We start from the raw sequence: 22,843 nt of genomic DNA, 5'->3' as shown, positions 1-22,843 counted from the left end.
AAAGAAGGAATATATTCTTAATTTTCTTGGAATATCCAAATAAGATTGACGAGGTACAAATTTCCCATTTTGTATGTCACTATTTCTACTTGATGATTGAGGAGCTAAACACATTTTTTTCTACTAAAAATATTTGAATATTGAAAAATAAAAAAAATGATTTATCGTATTATATGGTCTCAAACTTTGTAAATTTAATTCAAAAAAAAAAGTTAAGAATCAGTGTGGGATTCACACAAGTATTTGAAAGTTTGAGTCTCATTTATTTTTGTAAAGAATATACAATATTATTAGAGTAATAATGTATGAAGCTTAGCTGAGGGTGATTATTAAGGGAGAATTAAATTATCAATTTGTTTTATTGTTAATTAAGCCGTATCTAATCATTGCAATTGCACTGTAAGAGAAATAACACGGTGGGACCCAGAAGCGCTCAACAAATGGAATGTTAAGCAAGGCGGAGCAAAGGAAAGAGAGAAAAAAAGAAAATCGCCAAAGAAAGACGCAGAAGAAGAAGACCCGCACCTTTCCGTCAGTTCTTTTCCCCTTTTTTTCTCTAAAGTTTTTTCTGTATTGACTTGTAATCAAAGGTTTTTCTTCTTTCTATCTTTTCTCTTTGATGCATTTGTTGAATTTGAATGATCCGGTTTGGACCACAGCTGAATTTTGTACCTCTTTAATCTTAGGACTTTGTAAGACTAGAGAAATGCAGACAATTTTATTTGATCTGATTATGTGATTTGAATTCTGTGAAACTGGTATATATATATATATATATATATATATATATATATATATATATATATATATATATATATATATATATATATATATATATATATATATATATATATCTGAAAATAGGAGCTGCAAAGGGTTTGTCGCTTAATGAGTTTTTGGTTGTTAATTTTGCGAACTATTTGAGGCAGTGTTCCAGAGGGAGGTAACTGATCAATTCTTTATAAAATTGCATCTTTTTTTTCTATTAACATAATGGTGGTGTCCCGGTCAGCTTGTGATAACTAAGTTTAGACAGATGAGAGGAAATTGCTTAACTTTTTTGCCTCTACTCGGATTTAATATTGCATCTCCGTGAATTATGTTTTCCTATACAGAAATATATGTTCCTGTAACTATTAAATGCTTAGCGCCATTAATTTAAGTGATGCCTGCTTTTTTGTTGCCATTTGTTTATGCAACCAACTTGTGGATGTGAATATCATAATCACATTTGTTAAAGTGGAAAATATTCTATAAACTATTATTTTGCTACCTGAAGCGCGGATATCTGAACTAATATGCAGCATTTCTGGTTCCAGCCCCCTGAATGCTTTCTGAGTGTTGCTGCGTCCTCCTGCTATCTGATATTAGAAGTATATTGGCAACGACACAGGTAAGCAATTGAGTTTTCCATATGTGACAATTCGTAATTTACTGCATAAGGTTTGTGGTTTGAGATTCAATGTTTAGCAACTTCATCAGTCTACTGATCGCAGATGTGGCCTTTATATGTTCTCTTGAGTAAGTTTTCAAGGACAGAAGAAGAATACTCTCAAGGATCTGGAAGGGATCGTTTAAGCTTGGTAGAGTCCTTCCTTTGTAAACGATCAGTTGGCACAAACAAATGCCACAATACAGTCCTCTCATGTTCGTACTTTTGTGAAGTGAGTCCATTTGCTCTATTCAATCATTTGCTTTTTAGGCACTTTTTTGAAGTTTTTTGCTAATTTAAAATTTTGAATGTTGGCTAATATGTGTAGATAAATGTTTGTATAATCTATATTTTTAGCAAGCGGCTTCTTGATATATGCTTAATTGTTTGTCTAGTCTTAACAATCAGTTTGTGCTTGTCACTTTAGGTTCCACATATTAACCAGTTACATTCATGGGACTGTGGTCTTGCTTGTGTTTTAATGGTTTTGAGGACTCTCGGTAAGGATTATGATATGCAAGAACTTGAAGAGCTTTGCTGCACTACAAGGTACATCTTTTAAAAGCTTTCAAAATTTACTCCTTGTTCTATTAGTACTTCTTTTGCTCTGTTGTGAGGATAAATATCACATTTAACTTCTACTTCATTCATCCTTTTCTTTTAGTTGTTTTAATCTAATTGCTTATTTGGGAATTCCCCCTTTGCATCTCTGCAATGCTGAGTTAATTTGAGTCTGCATTACTTAAAAGCCCATAATTGTATATCATGTATTATTTGATGTCTTAACCTCAGTTGACGCTATGTTATTTTATTAGACCTTTACTTTTTACATGTTTCTCCATGTGTTTGGATCTTCAGATTGGATCAAATAACTGTCATTTTGGTGCTATATGTAAAGAGTCAATATATTTGTACCTAGAGGTGACTGGGGCAATATAGGCTATTCCTATAAACGGGTGATTGCTACATTGATGTACATAATGATAAGTTCCTATGATAAACTGCAAAGCATGTTAAAAGGAAGTACACACTTTCCCTCCTACTATGAAAACTAAAGCATGAAGCACTGATTGGTGGCATCAACCGTGCTATGGAAGAAATGCTTCTTTCCCAGGAAGAGTGAGTCAAATCTCCTAGATTTACTTGTCAGACATGTTTCACCTATTTCCGACGCTAGATTAATCCTTTTAGATGAGTGAACAAAGCCGTCAATGCTAGAGAAAGTGAGAACTTCCAGTCTAGCCCTCTTCTATCTTCTTTCTTTTTTGAAGTCTCTTCATCAGTTCTTAGTTTTCTTATAATGTTAAAACTACGAACATGATTAGCCTTTTCCATTTCATTCTGGTGATATTCTCATTCTCGAGCTGGATCTTGCAGATAATTCTATGGGAAAAGTGTCCCTTTATGCTTTAAAACAGTAATGACAAGGTGGGTTGCTCTGATGGTAAGCACCCTCCACTTCCAACCAAGAGGTTGTGAGTTCAAGTCACCCCAAGAGCAAGGTGGGGAGTTCTTGGAGGGAAGGATGCCAAGGGTCTATTGGAAACAACCTCTCTACCCTATGGTAGGGGTAAGGTCTGCGTATACACTACCCTCCCCAGACCCCACTTGTGGGATTATACTGGGTTGTTGTTGTATGCTTTAAAATAGTTAGTCAGATTTTGACTTTTGCAGGATTATTGAGAGAAGCAAAATTATACTATTCATGGAGAAACATGTGGTATATTTGTGGACATTGCAAAAAAAAGATAAAATTGAATTGAGTAGATTAAAGGTGGTTTAAAAAAAATATTTGTGGTATATTATCGACTTCAACTTGTTTGGGACTAAGGCGTAGTTATTATTGTTGGTAATTTGAAATTTTAAACTTCCCATTTAACAATCCACAAAGAGAAAGTAAGACCAGCGTTCTAGGACTCAAAGGAGTAATTGGCCACTGTTATGTTTACATTCGAAATTAAGACCCGCTGTTTTAGACGTAACAAGCCCATGATACTGTCACACCCCAGAACTGTATGAGCGTGTGACCAGCACCCAATTGTTGTTTTTTCATTTAGTGCACCTTATGTCTCTCATTTGGGTTCCTTGCTGGATTGCTTGAGTTCAAATGAAACATTCATTCACTTACCTCTTATATGAATGAGATAAAATGCTTCACAAAGTTTATTGACGTTGTTCTTAATCCTTGCAGTATTTGGACTGTTGATCTGGCATATTTGTTGCAGAAATTTTCTGTCAACTTTTCCTACTTTACAGTCACATTAGGAGCAAATCCAAGTTTCTGCGTGGAGACATTTTACAAGGTGGAGTATTTATGGCTGATTTTATGCACTTAGAATTGCTTACATTTTTTGCTGCTCTTCACTGGAAGGCTGTTAGAAATGAAATGAGTAACTGCAAAAATATAACTGAGGATAATACCTATATACATCAGCTATTTGACATTGTATGTATTTATTTTTTTAAAAGATTCAGTAGCATATTCATCTGATGTGTTTATGTGTTCAACTGCTGTTACCATATCAAATGTCTGTGACATAACATACGAAATAGGTTCGTTGTGAAGAAAACATATAAAATGTATTTAGTGTGAACTGTGAGGAGCATCACATCAACTTCTCTTTATCACTCTTGAATAGAACTTTCAGGGGATAAAATAACCTGTTAGAGTGGTCTCATTGTGATTTCACTTTTGCAAGTATTTCAAGCTTCTAAATATGCATGATGTAATTGCACCCAAGGGTGTGGCTCAGTGGTCAATAAAGGGGGTTGAGAACCATGAGGTACCAGGTTCAAATCCCATCGGTAGCAAAAACACTAGGGTGTCGTATGGTTGGAAACTAGTTATCCCAGAATTAAATATTCCGGAATTAGTTATCCCACCCTTTCAGAGGGATAGAAAAACACTACAATCCCGGGATAACTAATCCCGGGATAATTATCCCGGGATTAATTATCCCTTATCCCTCGTACCAAACGAGCCCTAGGTGATTTCTTCTAATCTGTCCAAGTCTTGGTGGATAGAGTTACCTGGTACCTGTTGCTGGTGGGAGGTAACAGGTGTCCAGTGGAATTAGTCAAGATGCGTGCAAGCAGGCCACGGTTAATTAAAAAAATATGTATGATGTAACCATCGGATTCCATTTTGATCTCATTTATCAAAGTGCGCATTTGCTTATTACTTATTAGGAAAGTCAGGTAAAACGTGGCAGGTATTGTACCTTTTTATATCAGTATTAACATATACTATGAAGATCAATGTGCTCCTTGTGTTTTAGTCTTTGTATATTTAATATTATCAGTATGCTGATTGTATAAGAGAAGCAGGATCTCAGGGTAACTAAAAACATGATAAACGTATAGAGAACGTACAGTTCCACACACTGTTGGTTTCATGCAAATCTGAGAAATTTACTTTGTCATTCTTCTCCTGTCTTTGTGATGCTGATCAGATTGCACTTTGCAGGAGCAATTGTCTAATGATCTGGTCCGAGTTGATATGCTATTCCAAAAGGCACGTGATGCTGGTATTAATATAGAGGTACAACCCACTCAGTTATATCCAATCTTATAATAAATAAGTTGCTATGTTATTAGTCAGGGCAGAAGTATTTCTCGTCATCAGAACTAGATCTTTGCGTATGAAAAGAGTTGTGATTGGGAGTCTTGTCCAATTAATTCTTCAACGATAGCTCATCTACTACTTTCACTGTTTAACCTTCTGTTTTGTTTTGTAAGGCTACCTCTAATGGCTAGCTACCATGTTAACGATCTTCGCTTCTAAAGCTTAAACAAAGTGCAGTAGATGACATGTTGTTTTTACCTCCAGATTGCGTAGCAGCATCAGTATCTGGTGTAAAGAGTAAAGGATGTTCTTTTTGTTCATTTTTGCTTGGAAACCTAAGTCTAATTGTTCAACTAGTTAGAGTTGGGACTGAAGCACATGATAGTAGTTGGTAGATTAACTAATTGACCTCCTGCTTTGAGGCTTAATCCATTGAATTTGACCTCGAAACATTCTAAATCTGTTTCATGTCATATTATCCGGTGAGTAGGGCAATTCAGATGTACCCACCTTCTCAGTGATTGATGGTCGCTGAAAGGGGCTTCTTCCGCTTTTGGTGGAAATAGGAGGAAAACTACAATGTTCATCCTTGATACTAGCTTCCTCCTCTAAGTTCCGTCCAAAAGAATAGTGAATAAGAAAACATCGAATTGTCATCAGATTTGCTTGGTTGCCTTGGTAGCCTACACTATAACTTGATCACATTTCCGTTAGCTTGAACTTCTTTGACTGATCGGCTCTTGCATATAACTTATGAAAAGTGGCCCTGAAAGTGCTTTATCATTTATGTGCTGTTTGACAATAATTCTTTTTTTTTCCTCCGATTTTTCATATGACTGCATCACACGAAATGAGGAAACTAGGTCCTCGTCTTACTTTTTATACATAGTATACATTGATTTTAATAAAGTGTTAGCAATATTCCACCCGCAAGTTGCCACACCCTCCATCTATATGCTTTTTTCAAATTTAGCATTGGGATGGAAAGGAATATAAATACAAATTTACTGTCCTAGCTGGTTGTACCTATGCATCTTGCCAAAGCTTAAGCTTCTCATGTTACTTTGGGATCTCTTTTTCTGCTTACCCTCCTCTATTGTTGTTTGGATTCCCAAGGGATAGTTTATTCTCCAAATTCGAGGAGGCCTACCAAATTGGGGAGAAAGTCTCTCAGTCTTTATTGAGTCATTCACCTAGTCCAAGGAAGTGAGGATTGATACACAGGTCATCCCCGAGAGAGGAAGCTTCAAGTATCTTCGGTCAATAATCCAAGGAAATGGGGAGGTCGATGATGATGTCACACATCGTATTGGAGTGGGGTGGATGAAATGGAGGTTCGTATCCGATGTCCTATGTGATAAGAATGTGCCACCGTGGCTTATAGATAAGTTCTATAGAGTGGTTGTTAGACCAACTATGTTGTATGGGGCAGAGTGTTAGCCAGTCAAGAAGTCACATGTCCAGAAGATGACTATAATGGAAATGAGGATGCTTAGATGGATGTGTAGGCACACTAGGAGAGATAAGATTAGGAACGAAGATATACAGGAAGGTGGGAGTGACCTCAATGGGGGACAAGATGCGGGAAGCGAGACTGAGATAGTTCGGGCATGTAAAGAGGAGCACAAATGCCCCAGTGAGGACGTATGAGAGGTTGGCAGTGATTGGTCTAAGGAGAGGTAGAGATAGACCGATGATGAATTGGGGACGGGTGATTAGACATGACATAACACATCTCCAGCTCACCGAGGACATGACCCTAGGTAGAAAAGCATGGAGGTCGAGGATAACGTAGAGGGTTAGTAGGTAGTAGAGTAATTTCTCTCTTTCCTGTGGGAGATCATGTTCTATTTTAGAGCATCTTATCTGCTCCTTCTCCTACTTATTAGTATCATTATTATTCTATTATTATTTTATTCTTCAATTATATTATTACTGTTATTTCTTTTACTTGGGTTATCTTTACTATTTTTGCTGTCAGTACTTTCTTTCTTTTATACAGTATTTTCACCATAGATTTTTTTACTATTGTATTTTTCAAACCTGTTTTGAAAACGCTTTTCTTCGGCCAATGGTCTATTAGAATCTGCCTCTCTACTTAATACAAGGTGAGAGTAAGGTCTGCGCACACCCACCCTCCCCATACCCCACTTGTGGGATCACACTGTGTATGTTGTTGTTGTTGTTACCTAGTCCTCTTTGCTTCTTTCATCCATCTTATTTATATTTAATTTCAACTATGACATCAAGGTAAACTGTAAAAACATGGAAAGATTCTTCTCTATCCAAGAGGCTTAAGAAGAATTGATGAAAAGAAAATGGATTTTAGGATATTAAAGATTCCTGAAAAATGAGGAGAAATGGCACAATTTAATCTTTTTTATTTTATTTTATTTAAAAAAGTTCAATCTTTGTGGCTGAGATTACTTTGTTCCTAGGAGTTTCTCAGACTGCTTTCTATTGGTTCTACACAGAGGGAAAGAAGTTATATTTATTTGCTCTATAACATATTTTTAACTTTTTGTTCAACACATGGTGGCTATTAATATATTACTAATGAATCATAAAAAAGAAAACCGTCTACACTCTCTCACATTTCAGATTAATTCACTTGACTGACTATTGACACTATTTTCTGACAGCTATTACTCTCCAAAGTGGAAATATTGAGAACTGTGAACTTTGACCAGCTGTTAAGTTAGGATGTAAGTGTGTAAGATAGTTTTGGTTTTGAATATTGGGATGAGAACTTATAAATGGAGCTTTACTAGAGAGGGAGATCAGTAGGATGAGCCTAGTGGAACGGAGACAACTTCCAAACAAAATGGAGAGTTGGTGAGAGTTTAACCTGATAAAACTGGCGAGTGGGGTAGGTAAAATACACTGATTATAGTGCCTTCTCTAGGGGAGGCAAGAAGGGTTTAAGCAATTATTGCTTTAGGTGAGAATGGAAGTATAATGCTCCTTTTCGGGAAAAGAAGGGTGCGGTTCAGAATAATAACTTAATTTGTGTTTATAATCCAATATTATTAAGCCTGATCATCTATCAGCTCATCCAATAGATCAGGATGGTTTTAGGAAGTGGCTAAGCTCCTTTCACTCAGTATGATCAATTAAGAGGATTGCTGTTCCTCGTTAAGGTTATATGTTCTATCATAGAGTTCTGGCTTTCTCATGCTCCATGCTTCTTTTTTAAGGTAAGATAAAGGGCCAGGCATGGTGAGCTAGAGCTTTCAATTGTAATCTTTTTGTCCTGACCAAGAAATCCTATTACCTCCGAATTGCAGGGCATCTTACCCGAAAGAGTTTTTTGCGCTTCCATGTGATTTTGTTTTGATAACCACAAGACCTTTCTTCAATTTCATATAAACTTTAAATATAATGTGTGTTGGAGAAAGGTGCGATCAGTTAAAAAATATAACAAAGTTAATGTTTACGATTGGGTCATATTTATGAGGAGTGCCGTGACTATGGAAGAGAAAGAGTGAAGAATAATATACGATTTGCAGGATAAAGTTTGTGTAAGGACTAAGGTGGTACTTATCAAGAAAAATATTTTGGCTAAGTGATGGATCGTGGGTTTCTGTAGGTAGTAGTACGTCCTGCTCTCTATCATCAAGGTTAGGATAGGGTCCTGTTGAGGTTATTCTTAATGAGCCTCTGCATCATAACTCCAGCCCACGAGCCTTAGAATTGTGGCAATGCAACGGAGCCCTGCTAGGTTTGTTTCTAGACCAACGATTTTGGTATCTACACCCAGGATAGGAGGTATATTTGTCAATGTCTACACATATATATGGTATATATATACCAAAATGCAAGTATATATATTTGTGTTGGTATCGATAGATGTGTTAGTAGAAGAGGAATCTTTTGCATGGTTATGACCAGAGTTCCCTCTAGTATGGGCCTTGTAGTTGAACTGGTGGACTGAGGATCCGTTTATGGTGGAACTTTGACGAATTAGTTGGACCAATCATGGAGCTAACGGATGGCATGGAGCACATCAGTGATTGGTTCTTCCTTGGGTTGGCCAAATCTTGGAAATTTTTGGTTCCAGGGTGTGGTATGTACCTCAAATAGATTTTTGGCATTAGTTAGTTATTTGAACTGAGAATGACCATGCATTGCAGCTTAGCTGACCCTCCTACTACAAATGCCTAAGCTTGTTTATCTATCTGCCTTGGCTCCTCTTAAATTGTTTGGAAAAGAATTGTGAAGCATCGACTTGTCATTTAGAGTTTTGCAGGACTTATTTCTCTCATTCGTGCGAGAAACTGAATTCAGCATATTATATACATCTCTGAAGTTTTAGTACAAACACATCCTCTTTTTACAGTGCAGATCGATTAGCAGTGAAGAGATTTCTTCATTGATCTTATCTGGGAAATTCATTGCGATTGCTTTAGTTGACCAGTACAAGTTAAGGTAGAGTCTTCTGCTTATACATTTTTATCTTCTTTCTCCTTAAATTCACCACCGCCCTACCTCACCCTCCAGAGAAGATTGCACCGGAAATGAGAGTTCTCTTTAGTGTATATTGTCACCAATGAGGGTAATAAGTGTTTAAGTTCTGCTTCAAGGCCCTTATTGTACTTCTGTTTCTCTTTTTTTTTGCAGTCACTCTTGGCTGGAAGATATTGGTATATCAGACTTCTGCAATGACAACCCAGGCTATACTGGTGAGAAGCATCTTCGTGTAGTTTATTTTTTACGTGTTTGTGTCTGCTTTTCATGTAGAGTGAACTATATTTTGTATTTTTATAAGTCAAAATAGTTCATTAATGTCACACCAAATCGTTTTCACTGTCCAATGTTTTTTTTAATTACAAAAAAATCCAAGCAACTGCTTATACAATATCAAATATCCTTTTTACACGAAAAAGCAAGTGAAACAAAAAGGAACTCTTTATTCTTCACCATGGACTTTCCATTCCTAACCTTCAAAAACCTTTATATTTCTTTTCTCACCATAGACCATATCTACCACAACAACAACAACATCATACCCAGTATTATCCCACACTATGGGGTCTGGGGATGGTAGTGTGTACGCAGACCTTGCCCCTACCTTGTGTGGATAGAGAGGCTATTTCCAATAGACCCTCGGCTCACGAAAGCATAAGCACCACATTAATGAAAATATAGACACGAAGGGAAAGTACCAAAAAGCCATATAAAAGCAGAATAAAAACAACAAGATAATAATGTGATCAACAATGAAAGAAAACAATGGTTAGTCATAAAAACCTACTACCAACAGAAAGCGAGACTGCGTGCCAATACTACTATTATGAACACTCTACATTATCTACTCTACTACCCTAATTCCCGATCTCTATACCTTCCTATCAAGAGTCATGTCCTCGGTCAGCTGAAGCTGCGCCATGCCTTGCTAATCACGTCTCCCCACCTCTTCTTTGGCCTACCTTTACCTCTTCGTAGACCCTCCAATGTCAACCTCTCACACCTCCTCACCGGGGCGTCTGTGCTCCTCTTCACGTGACCAAACCACCTAAGCCGCGCTTCCCGCATCTTGTCCTCAATAGGGGCCACACCCACCTTATCGCGAATAACCTCATTTCTGATCCTATCTAACCTGGTGTGCCCACACATCCATCTCAACATCCTCATCTCTGCTACCTTCATCTTTTGAACATGAGCTATCTTGACTGGCCAATACTCAGCCCCATACAACATCGTTGGTCTGACCACCACTCCGTAGAATTTACCCTTAAGTTTCGGTGGCACCTTCTTGTCACATAAAACACCAGAAGCGAGTCTCCATTCCATCCATACCGCCCCAATACGACGTGTGACATATTCATCAATCTCCCCATCCCCCTGAATAATAGACCCAAGGTACTTAAAACTACCTCTCCTAGGGATGACCGGTGAGTCCAGCTTCACCTCCCCTTCCCCTCCTCGAGTCTCGCCACTGAACTTACACTCCAAGTATTCTGTCTTGATCCTGCTCAACTTGAAACCTTTAGTCCATATCTACCAAAAACATTAAACCACAAAGGGGAGAAACTCTCTACAACTCCTTCCTTGCAACCAATCTCTTCATTGTCCACCAACTTAGGTTGCATCTTGTAGACATCAAATATAAGATACACCAAGGGCCATAGTTTATGGCAAAGCAATGCAGAGCACTATATGGGACTCATTATCGCCATTGTTCTTGAACAAACAACACCAACTAAATATTATCCTCCTATAGTTGCCCGTCATTAGGATTGTATACCGTGCTGTGCCTCACATGAAGAAAGCCACCTGTTTTGTGCCTTCTATTTTCTTTTTCAGTTTTTACACTAACCTTGGTTTCCCTTGATGAATTCACAGTAATATTAAGACTTAAAAGAGAGCTGATTTGATAAGTACACCCTCTAAATAATGCAGTCATCTTCCAAAATTAGTATAGTTGTAGATTTTTGAAAAGAAATCATCGATATCATCCCATTACCAATCTTGAATGGGCCTCCTAAAAGATATATCCTACATCACATGGTACCCATCTCTTGTAAGGGGATCAGCTACTGTGGCCTTCATGGCAGGGGTGATCAAAGTAGAGGACAAAAGTTGTCTTTAAAGTTGAGCATTAATGATCCAACCAAAATCGAACCAATTGCCATTACAAGTGTGAAGCCATTAAATCTAAATAGCTTACTCCATTCCTTCATAAGACATCTCCAATGACTCATTCTGTATGATGTTGTGACCTTCTACAGTAACCACTCATTCCATTGTCACTCATATTTCATTGGAATTGTCTTTCTCCATCATGCTTCTTCCTTGGCAAGAAAATCTTGCCAACCATTTCCCTGAAAGTGATTGGTTGAAGATGTATAATCTACAAATGTTCAAGCTGCCAAAATCTAGGTGAGCAGACTTATCCCAACCCACAAATAATTCCTCTCAACATTTGTTCCTTCCCACAAGAATTTCCTTGTTGCCTTATAATTTCTTTTGCTATCGGAAGTTGGATGGGGAACAAAAACTAGGTAAATGAAATGCTAGAGAGTTTGGATTTTGTTTAGGGTGACTCTTCCTTATTTGACAAATACTGCATTTTCATCTCTCCAATCTTCTAGATTACAGGATGTTGGAGTTCACCATCTTTGGTTCTTCCTCCCAAAGACAATCCTAAATTTTTAGTGGAAAGATGACCACCCTGCATCCACGTATCATGGTGATCTCACGAGGATTTTGTACCCCAGACCAAAACTAATTCGATCACATCTAGTTGATCCATAGGGGAAAAAACAGCTTCCAGTCACACCAATGTTCTGAATAAGAGTTGGATCGATCACCTTTGCGGTTCACATAAAATCAGTGTATCTCTATATTGTACATCTACAAAATCAGTGTAGCTCTATACACAACATTAGTGTATCTTATACTTATGCTTATATGATATTAAAACTAGGCTAAAATTGGAAAATAAATGCTCTTGAAAGGTCATTTCTATACACATGTTTTGATGAATATCATAAATTACATGGCCAAATACATACACATATATTTCAAGATTATTATGGGATTATCCTTAAAATTAAAGTCATAAATAGAAGGTGTTAGAAATATTGTCGAGACATGGAAATTTATTTCCAAAATGATCTGGTATTTGTTGGAGTTTATTTACTTTATCACCAGTTCATTGATGGAGCATTGCCTTTTAGAAAGGTAAATCAGAATGTTCTCCGATTATTTGTGACATAGATCTGCATTGGTGGGAAATTAACATTTTTCTTGTAAATTTTGATTTCTGGACTTTAAAAACTCTGTATAGAGTAGAACATTTGCTAGTGCTTCTTCGACAGATTGTTTACGACTTTACATACTCCATCCTTTTTGTTCACTAAACTGAAATATGGGCTTTGACACTGGTGTTTGGTGGCTTATGGTTTTAGATCAATTTGTGAAAGAATAGTGCATTAAAGTGGTTTATTATCTGAAAAAGGATCTCCTCCCTTTTGTTACATAATCATAATCTTTTTCTTAATCATGTCTACGCAGGTCACTATGTTGTCATCTGTGGATATGATGCTGATACAGATGAGTTTGAGATTCGTGATCCTGCCAGTTCAAGGTTTGTCTTTGTTGATCTTCAATACATTCATAAAGAACATTCAAAAGAGAGAGGAAAAAGCTTATAACATGCCTTTCCTTATAGAACTTGGCAACACTTATTTATGATGACTCATTTTACCTATAATGCACAATATAAGAGATTTTACCGGAGATCCATCAGCTATGAGAACTTACAGTAAAGTACCACTTCATGATTAAGATAACTTACTGGTTTTGCAAGCTAAGATTAGGAGTCTTACTGTTCATCATCTTTTTTTCGTTGAGCCAACAAAGATTCGATTTCTTTGTTTTATGTTTTTTCTTCTCATGTGAGATGCACATGAGCAAATCCAATTAACTCTAACATGAGTTTTAAGGTGTTCCATTAGTTTTAGGGTTGTCGACTGAAAGTCTCCACCTTTTGCATACATTAACAACTATTTATATTAAGGGGTATATATCAAGGACCAAAATGGTCTAACCCCTATACACTAAGGGACCATTTGGGTTTTTTCTTTTCCTTTGTAATCTCTATTCATGGAAGACTTTTGACCACAAGCACATTTTCTTCAATTTGTCAAACAATTTCCTTTCGGCAAATATTGGGTAGGTTACGACCCAAGCCTGTCTGTCAAAATATTGTTTGCTTTGGTTCGACCCCACCTGAGCCTTAGGTTTTTGGGCTCACGCTTTTGTCCGCTTGGGCTTTAACTCAAAAGACGCCTCAACAGTTTAATCTTGAACTCGCTCTTATGTGGCCCCTATTAACCCTCTCATTCCGATGTGGGATTTGCTTAAGGCAAGTTTCACAACGAACATACTTTCCAGCTTATTGCCAGTGGTCCGTGGGTTGTTACAGCCTTGATCGATATGAGAAAGATGGGCTCAAGCTCCCAATCTATACAAGGGGCTTGGGCTCGAAAGCCGTTCTTACTCAACAAGCACCTTTCTTAGTATGGTTGTTTGTTTTGCACAAGGTACCAATGATTGCTCATGTTCCTAGACTTTGAATGTAGGATGAGGTGAGTGATTGAGGTTACTAATCTAGAGCAGTGTTGTGAAGAGCGTGAAGCGAGAAAAAGAGACAACCCCCATTTCGCTTAAAGCGAGAAGCGAGAAGCGAAGCGCTCGCTTTTTTGAAGTGAAGCGGCATTTAAAAAATATATTAAAATAAATACTGCATAGACAACACATGTAATTGTAAGCAAATGTTCAATACTTCAATGTAAAAACTAAATAGTAGCATCAATTAAAGCACAAAATGAGCATCCTAATCTTCTACAAGATTGTCAAATTCTTGTATTCCACTATCATTATTATATTGCTCGTCATCTTCTTCTTCATAAACTAGGGACAAAGTAGCTGCCTCTTTTCCCTTAGAGGTAAAAAAAAAAAAACTGGGCAGTAAACTGGGCAATTTTTTCTTTCACTATTAAAGATTGGCATAAATTCTGAGAAAGAACCGAAGGTAAAAAAATAAAATTCGCCAGCATTTCGCTGCTTTTTGGACGTTTAAACAGTGAAAGAAAAGAAGAAGAAGAAGAAGAAGAAGTTCGAGAAAAATCAGAACATACCTGTTGTTTGAACTTGAAGTTGAAGAAGTTGATGCTTTCGGTCGATGAAGAAGAAGACGTCGACCAGTGTTTTTAAAACCCTAGTCGCATTGCATTTGTTCGTTTAATAAAAGACCAGACCTCGTTTTTAATAAAATAGGCTGGGTCTGTTTTAAAACAGAGAAGCGGTCGCTTCTTCGCATCGCTTTCCCGCTTCTCGCTTTTTAGCGGGAAGCGGTCGTTTTTCTACACCTGAGTCGCTTCAGCAGGGTGAAGCGTGCAGCTTCTCGCTTCGCTTCTCGCTTAAAGCGAGGAAGCAAGCGCTTTTTTAAACACTGCTCTAGAGTGGAGAAACATTAGCATTTCACCAAAATGGAATATGGGATATTAATGCCATGATTACTGATTGGACAATAAGATGGATGAATATGTTAAACCAAAATGGATAGGAAAAGAGGAGAAATGTTGTGTTTCAACTAGAAGTAATCTAGAGAAGAGTGTGGATGCACTGTCCTCTTTTGGTCCTTTTCCATTATAGCTTATCTAATTATACAACAGCCTTAAGGAATCCTCATAAGCTTATTATATAACGACTATGATAGAAATGACACTAGTAGAAAACTTCGTGATGAGTGGCCAGAGAAGCATCGATGCACTGATTTTAGCTACTATGCATTGTACCAAAGTGTCATACTCATTCGGGATTGATTTAGAAGGGGTGAGGAGGTATATGAGAAGACAAAAAAGGAGAAAATATTGGGAGAATGCGTAAAGATGAATGTCGTATGATGGAGTCTTTTATAGGCATACTTTACAATGTGTATATTACATTTATCCGATGTGAGACACTAGTATGTGCACTCTTACTTCTGTATGTATTTAACTTGGTTTAAGTCTAGCTATCTTCACCCTCAAGGGTTATGTATATATATGTCGTATGTATCAAAGTTTGTTTCAACCTACATATATAGTTCATGGATTAGCAAGGAACTTAGTTAGTACATAAGCAAGTTAGTCCTCTGACTTTACTGACTTAGTGATTGTGTCTCTGACAAAACGACCGTCATTTCTATATGCTTGGTTCTCTTGAAAAATACTGGATTAGATGCAATACCTAAGTGCAGTTTGATTATTATACATAGTTGTCTGATTAATCTGCACAAACTTTAATTCTCGGAGTAGGTATTTCATCCATATGAGTTCATCAGGTTAATCGTCCTGGCCCTATATGTGCTTTGAATTGCAACCACATATTGTATCATGCTCTTTCAGGAAATTGAATTTCTTCCTATCAAACTACAGTATCTAGAGCTGGAGTGCTTATTAGAAAGTCACCCTGCCAGTCTATATCTGTATAGGTGACATTTTCCAGTCTGTATCTGTATAATCAACTATCTGCTCATTCCTCTATCCTCGTTGAGCAGTCCTTCTCTGTGGACTTTTCATTTACAGAAGGATACAAGCCACTACATCTACTGATTGACACACTAATGAATTGATCACATGGAGATCCATAAATTGACTTACAAAACTCCCAAAATGGCAATGTTCGGTCAGATCACTGTAAGATAGTTTAACTTGCTAACTCATCGCCTATATATCCAAGATCATTAATTAAGAGGCTTGCCTCACCTAGTAGAAAATTTAACATTTAGAACCATGAGTATCGGTAGGCTCTACAATCAGTCATTTCAATCTCCTCAAGCACATCTATAGTATACTTACCTTTTGAAATGGGCATTATGATGCCCGATCTGCATAGGCAGCCTCAATACTCAGAAAATACTGAAAATTTAAGCTGTAACTGATACGGGAAACTAATATCTGAAACTGAAAAGAGAAAGCTGAGTCTGAAATATTGGTCTAAATGTGCTGAAGCAACTTTACTTTAATAATGCTCTCTCAATCACTACCTGTTATCAACATAATAAATGCACATCCACAGCAGGAAGCTAATAGAACACAGCATGATCAGTTTCACAAGTGATGTCAAACTCTTGAACTTTGCTAATTATCAACTTATGTTTATGTTTCAGACTGTATAGCAACTGACATAATTGGCAGACTAGACCCCTAGAGTCTCTCTAAGCATCAGAAATTGATGGTTTCTCTATAAATACTTCATTCTGAAGAAATATTCTTGATGTCAAATTGATGAAGAGGCTAATTGCAAGCAACAGTCAATGATATTTATGATAATCCATCTTAATATATTAGGATACTTTTGGCAACCAAAACATGTTTTAAGCTGATCAATTTGACCATTGATAAATGATAACTCAAAAGATATATGATAGGACGAACTAAATAGTAACCTTTTCTTAAACTAAATGGCAAGTCTGGAAATGACGAAAAAGTGCTGTGAACTTAGTGTTCAATAGATTTACACAAAGGCTATATAGTTATGCATCAACATTCCCGTACTTTATGCCATACTGTACATAAATATCTGGAGCTTGGTAAGATATCCGTGAACACCATGCCCTCTGCACCACAATTCGATAGATAAATACTATTATCAATAGTTAACCCTCCAATTAAGATGTTATGTGGTAATCATATGACTCGTATTACCAAATTTCATTTTCTTGGAACCAATATTGCCAAATCTTAATGATTTCATTGTTGGGATTAAAGATAAACGGTAAATTCAACTAGAGAAGGAGCCGCAAATTGCAAGAAGAATTATCAAGGGTTGAAAAAGAGACTGAATATATTACCAGAAATTGACTAGTCATCAGAAACTTTCTGGAGAGTAGTCAAAAAATTCGTAAGCACATGGTAGGGTCGCTGGCTATTCTGATTTGGAGGGTGCTATAAAATTGGACAGGATGTGGTTATATGATGAAAGGTGAAAACACAGCCGGAAAGTTCAAGCCACAAGTTCAGAATCTCGACATAACGCCTTCTTATTTTTTAACCTTTATCTGGATTGCATATCAACATGTTGAAAAGTGTAATATACCTGGTTAATGAAGTCCCAAATCTAGAAGAACTTGCAGAGATTCTCAGCTGCAACATCGGTTCATTTCCCACCACCTATCTCGATCTACCTCTTGGAGCTAAATTCAAGTCAACAGGGATCTGGAGTGGCATAATTGAGAAATTTGAGAAGAGACTTGGAACATGGAAAATACAATATTTATCCATGGGAGGTAGGCTGACATTAATCAATAATGTACTTGACAGCATCCCAACATACTACGTGACTCTTTTTCCTTTGCGTAGTTCAGTTCTCAAGCAGCTGGACAAAATGAGGAGGATTTTCCTGTGGTAGGGTAACAGCCAAGATCACTAATTCCACCTTGTAAAGTGGAGCAGATGCACTAAACCTAAGGCAATTGGGGGGTTTTAGGTGCAAGAGATCTAAAGCTTCATACAAAAGCATGCTTCTTAAATGGCTTTGGAGGGTGGACAAGGAGAATCTGGCTGCTGGAAAGAGGTCATCACTGCCAAGTATGGAGCTCAGAACAACTGGTGCACTAAGAGGGTTACATCATCACATGGTACTGGTCTTTGGAAGCACTGGGATGAGTTCTTCGAAAACATCTCTTACAAGGTTGTACACAGTTAAAGCTGGTTATAAACATCTATGCTCTCAAAATGGAATGATCGAAATTGGCCTTGGAAACTCATTTGGAGGACTAGACTTCCCACTAAGGTTAACGGGTGCATGTCTTATACAAGATAATCTTTGGAAAAGGAGCTTTCCGACGGTTAACAAATGATACATATGTCAGAGAAATATGGAGTCCATCAACCATCTTTTCCTTCACTGCACAGTTGCAATAGAACTTTAGAGCTTTTCCTTCTATTTTGGACTGAGTTGGGTGCAGCCTCAGTCAATAAAAGATGCCTATGAGTCCTGGAGCTTTTGCAGAGTTGATAAAGCCATCAAAGAGTCTGGAGGATGGTCCCAGCTTTTGACTTTTGGTGTTTATGGAATGAGAGGAACCACAGATGTTTTGATGGAATTTCGACTCCAACACACACTTTGAAGGCTATTTGTTTAGTCAGCCTTTACAGCTGGAATTTCCTTATTCTTGTAGATTGCCCAATCAATTTGTTGGATTTTGTTAGCTCCCTGAACTTAGCTTAGCCAACATTGTACTGGAGCTAGCATTACTTTTGTTTTTTGTAACTACTAAGCATCTTCTTGATGCCTTTAAATGATATCACTCTTCATCAAAAAAATACAGCCAGAAAGTTCTTGGATCTCATCAGACTAGGTTCTATCCACCGCAATAAACTCGCAGAAAGATAGGTCTAATTGAAATAACAAGTCGTTCCCAGATGTGTTGCAATTGTGATCATAAGTTGGTTGAAAAGTCTCTTAGTAGCAGATGCATGGTGGTGCACGAAGGTGAGGTGCAGTACCTTCTAGTGTCATGTAACAGCATGTGAGAACTATTACAATAGCGGGGCTTCTTGGGTTAGGTTTGCACGAGGATTTAGAGTCAAAGGTGGTTCCGATTTATGCACAACACTCAAAGAATGTGTCAATCTTGGACAAATAAGACAGTCGTTGTAGAACTGCTTGAAAATGATTTTTATTCTACCCAACATGCTGGTTATTCCTCCAAAATGGATTCCTCACCGATGCTCTAATACCATGTGAGAAATAAGAGAAAAGAGGATGAGAAATTGAGACAAGGTGTTAAGATGAATGCTTTACGATCCTCTTAAGGAGCATTGCACATTTTATTTATGTCAGTCATTAGTGTATACATTGTACATTTGTATATGTTTAACAAAGTCTAACTATCTAACAAGTTAGCATCTGTCCGACTCCAGAGCATTGCAGAACGCATGAGATGGAACACCTATGGTTCTTCCTACAAGCTATGGTGCTAAGTGTTATTTGATAAGATTAAGTTACTTAAAGATTTGAGAAATATGGGACATTACACTATGCAATTCACAAGAAGTGCATGTGACGTGTGGTTGACTGTCCTGGTAAGTATATTATTTGCCACCACAATCAAGGAGCTTTTTCTGGTTTTGATAACACGATCTAGACTGCATATTTGACTACTTGTAATTCATTTCTCTGGTCAATTAACACGGAGAAAATTCGTACTTGATTTGCTTATGTTGTAGGACAGTGTGTAGAAAGTATTACGTTGACTAATTTGGCATATCCTATATCTATGAGATCGATCTTTACTATTTGGACTTGCACAATTATGTTTCATCTGGTTTTGGGGAGAGTACTACCTTGACTAATTCGACAAATCATACATCTGGTTTGGGAGATTGCATTAGGTTTAAGTACTTCCCTTTATGATAAGTTCTACTCTGAAAGCAGTCACTGATCCTTAATGGACCTGAACATGCGCAAACACACATATATATATATATATATTAATACAAAGTTCGTACTTATTGCCAAATAGTAATGAGTATTAGCGGTATTATTGTGCATAGACTGACGTAAAATCTTGTATTGATGTCTGCCTGAAAACCTTATGCAGGAAGCATGAAAAGGTCACCTCAAGGTGTTTAGAAGGGGCCCGCAAATCATTTGGAACCGATGAGGATCTTTTACTGGTAAAGTTAGCTATCCTTAGCACCTTTCTTTTCTGCTGGTTGAGATGCTTGTTTACTTTGATGACTAGACAGTTAAGTGCCCACTTCATTACGTGTTTGCTTAATCATCTTGCTTGGTAGAAGCATGCATGGTCGGAAGCATTAATTATGATGCAATAGAATGGTGTTTTTGCCTGGGAATGCAGGGCACCTTTCTTATGGTTCATTAATGCTGCTACTACTAGTCACCAGCCTGGGACATTAGCTAACCACTTTGGATTTGTTGTTGGATAACAAGATCACATTAGTTGCAAAAGCTCTAACCTTATAACTAGATATGTTACAAAAGCTCTATATGGATTTAAAATAAACGGCTGGATAAAATTAGTAAACATTATTCTTTTCGTAATGACCATGAATCTACAGTGTCTTCACCTTGACCCTCTTGAGATTGTTGCCCAGGAATCAGTTGTGTAAATGAGAATAATCTATTCCAAAGGAAGCTGTTGCATTAAAGTTTCCTAAATTTTACATCAGATAGTTTTGTCTTTTTAATTTTTTTCGCAGGTCTTTTGAGGAAATTAAGTTATTACAAGTGACATTCTTAATGGAGTAGTATTTTATATTTCGCATGCAGATCCGTTTACAGAAGGAAGAGACTGAAAGCAGCCCTTTGTGATCGTTTATTTATTTGTGTATGAATGATTGTTTCTCTGACTTTGTCCTTGCTGCTTATTGCCCATATCGGGTATTCTTTAGCTGTATGTATATTATGTACATCAAGGCTGTAGTATCATGAATTTCGCTTCCTTGTATCATGAATTTTGTATAGTATCATGGTTGTGCACGAGAAGTCGTATCATTGGTACCTTATGATATTAATATCAAATCCAGAAGTTACTAATAAATGGTGAAGTTAGTAGTAGTATAAACCTCCTCGTAAGTTACGTAGTGTTCCATTGTCTTGTCCTAGTCGTGCAAAACAAATTGCATCATTGTTCTGATGGGGATGTCTTTTCTTTTTTTTTTTCGGATCAAGTGGGAAGATACCATGTTTCTTTTCCTATGGTATTTGCATTTCGTAACCTGATAGTTGCTATATGCACTTTTTTTGAAGAAAAAAAATTACGATCTATTAGTTCTTCATTTTTGGCAAAACTGTGAGCTCTTTGAGTTGAGTTGTACCCCTAATGTATATTCTTTTTGTAACTTGCAACAATCTTTTTTTCTTTTCAGATTAGGCTGGCATTTCATTTCATAAAAGAATAGATCGAGTGTTCTTTTACGATAACCCGTCAGATTATGTTGCACTTCATGTCAAAGTCATTTGAGTATTTGTGACGAGTAAGTTGATAAACTAAAGGTAAAAGCTAATGGGGATGGCGCGCAACTGATAGCGGTGGTTGGCGATATATGGTGTTAGCTTATAGTGGTAGTTATCGGTTATAGTTGATGGTGGTTGTTGTGGTATTGATGGTTGGTGGTGATAATTGTAAATGGTGGCCGGTGGTGATGATGAATAACTGTATTGTTGGGGGATTTGCATCTATACCCGTTTTCTGGGTCACGTTTTAACTTGTGCCCGCTTTGCAAAAAACAATTGCAAGCGTACCCACTTTTTTGCGTAACTTTAGCATACGAGGTTGAAGTAGCAAAGACAATCACGCAAAACTTCAGCATTCTAGTAGACGGGCCTGAAGTAGCAAAGGCAATGCTGAAGTTTTTTTGTCCTGAATAAGATGCTAAAGTTATTTAGTTCATTTGTAAAAACTTAAGCACTAAAATGGCTGAAGTTTTTTTGTCCTAGATTCATTAGTTTTGTCATAAAAGCTTTTTCAAAAACTTCAGCAGAAGATGCTGAAGTTATTTAGTTCATTTGTAAAAATTTCAACACTAAATAAGCTGAAGTTTTTTTTGATCGTTCAAATGCAATCAATTTTATAGGAACTATCAATCTCATTAATCAACTCTTTGAAAGGTTGTTGCTTGCCTTCTTCGCAGGAAATAAAGCTAGAGGAACTTGCTACTAACCAACCATTTCTACGAAAGAGTTTCTTTGGAACTTTGTATGGGAAAAAGTCACGTATTTTTGTTAAAATGGAAAAATTATTTCGAATAATGAAGCTGAATCAGGGTGGTGGATCTTTTAACTAAAAGTAGAGATTCTTTTAAATCTTGACGCCATTGCATTGTGGCCACTCAATAGAGCCCACATTAGGAATTTTTGTATTCTTGTGTTTTAGAACAATGTTAAAAACAGAATGAAAATTTCTCTTAAGATGGTGGTAGTATTAGAGAATTAATTATAGTACCTTTCAGTTGTTAATAGAAGAAGAAGAAGAAACGAAGGAGGAGGAGGAGGAGAAAGGGACTGAAGTTGTTTAAAAACTGGGTACAAGTTAAAATTTTTAAAAAATAGGTATAGGTTAAATGGGGCGACCAAATAGGGCGCCCCGTGCAATTTTTACTGTATTGTTGGGTTATACTATTAACCATGCGGTTTAGATATAGTATTTTGTTTTATTCTTTATGGAACAATTATTTATTTAATTTATTCAATTCAATAAAGTACTATTTTAAATAGATCATTTGTTACATGTGTGTCCTTTTAGTTATGTAGTAGACAATTTAGTGTATGGAGTCTTAGCTCATGCACAGAAGATTAAATTGTCGGTTCTCATAATTAATAAA

General features: G+C 37.0%; 1 protein-coding gene across 8 annotated transcripts; it reads left to right on the top strand.

Moving 5' to 3' along the window:
- Positions 1 to 424: 424 nt before the first annotated feature.
- LOC104220028 (guanylyl cyclase 1) lies at positions 425 to 21,005 on the top strand. Of its 8 annotated transcripts, none has more exons than XM_070170786.1 (11): positions 425 to 531; positions 1,320 to 1,393; positions 1,527 to 1,664; positions 1,860 to 1,981; positions 3,624 to 3,735; positions 4,899 to 4,973; positions 9,337 to 9,425; positions 9,618 to 9,679; positions 13,017 to 13,089; positions 20,098 to 20,173; positions 20,790 to 21,005. In XM_070170786.1, the coding sequence occupies exons 2-11, from the start codon at positions 1,328 to 1,330 to the stop codon at positions 20,829 to 20,831; spliced, it is 855 nt and encodes a 284-aa protein (XP_070026887.1). In that variant the 5' UTR covers positions 425 to 531; positions 1,320 to 1,327; the 3' UTR covers positions 20,832 to 21,005. The 8 variants fall into 8 exon arrangements, with proteins under 8 accessions (XP_070026887.1, XP_009769127.1, XP_070026889.1 ...); XM_009770825.2 differs by having other exon boundaries at positions 1,497 to 1,664; XM_070170788.1 differs by having other exon boundaries at positions 1,497 to 1,664; positions 20,720 to 20,822.
- The last annotated feature ends 1,838 nt before the right edge of the window (positions 21,006 to 22,843 follow it).

The sequence above is a fragment of the Nicotiana sylvestris genome, chromosome 3 (assembly GCF_000393655.2).
Source record: "Nicotiana sylvestris chromosome 3, ASM39365v2, whole genome shotgun sequence".
Lineage (NCBI taxonomy): Eukaryota > Viridiplantae > Streptophyta > Magnoliopsida > Solanales > Solanaceae > Nicotiana > Nicotiana sylvestris.
The sequence above is the reverse complement of the archived record's forward strand: the minus strand, read 5'-3'. Positions and strand labels throughout refer to the sequence as shown.

What these genes read in the sequence shown, in the direction of transcription:
- LOC104220028 (XM_009770825.2), top strand. Translation starts at nt 1,328, where the DNA reads ATGCTTTCTGAGTGTTGCTGCGTCCTCCTGCTATCTGATATTAGAAGT. An exon ending in CATGTTCGTACTTTTGTGAA is followed by an intron (nt 1,665 to 1,859) that starts GTGAGTCCATTT and finishes TTGTCACTTTAG; the next exon opens with GTTCCACATATTAACCAGTT. An exon ending in GTTGACCAGTACAAGTTAAG is followed by an intron (nt 9,426 to 9,617) that starts GTAGAGTCTTCT and finishes TTTTTTTTGCAG; the next exon opens with TCACTCTTGGCTGGAAGATA.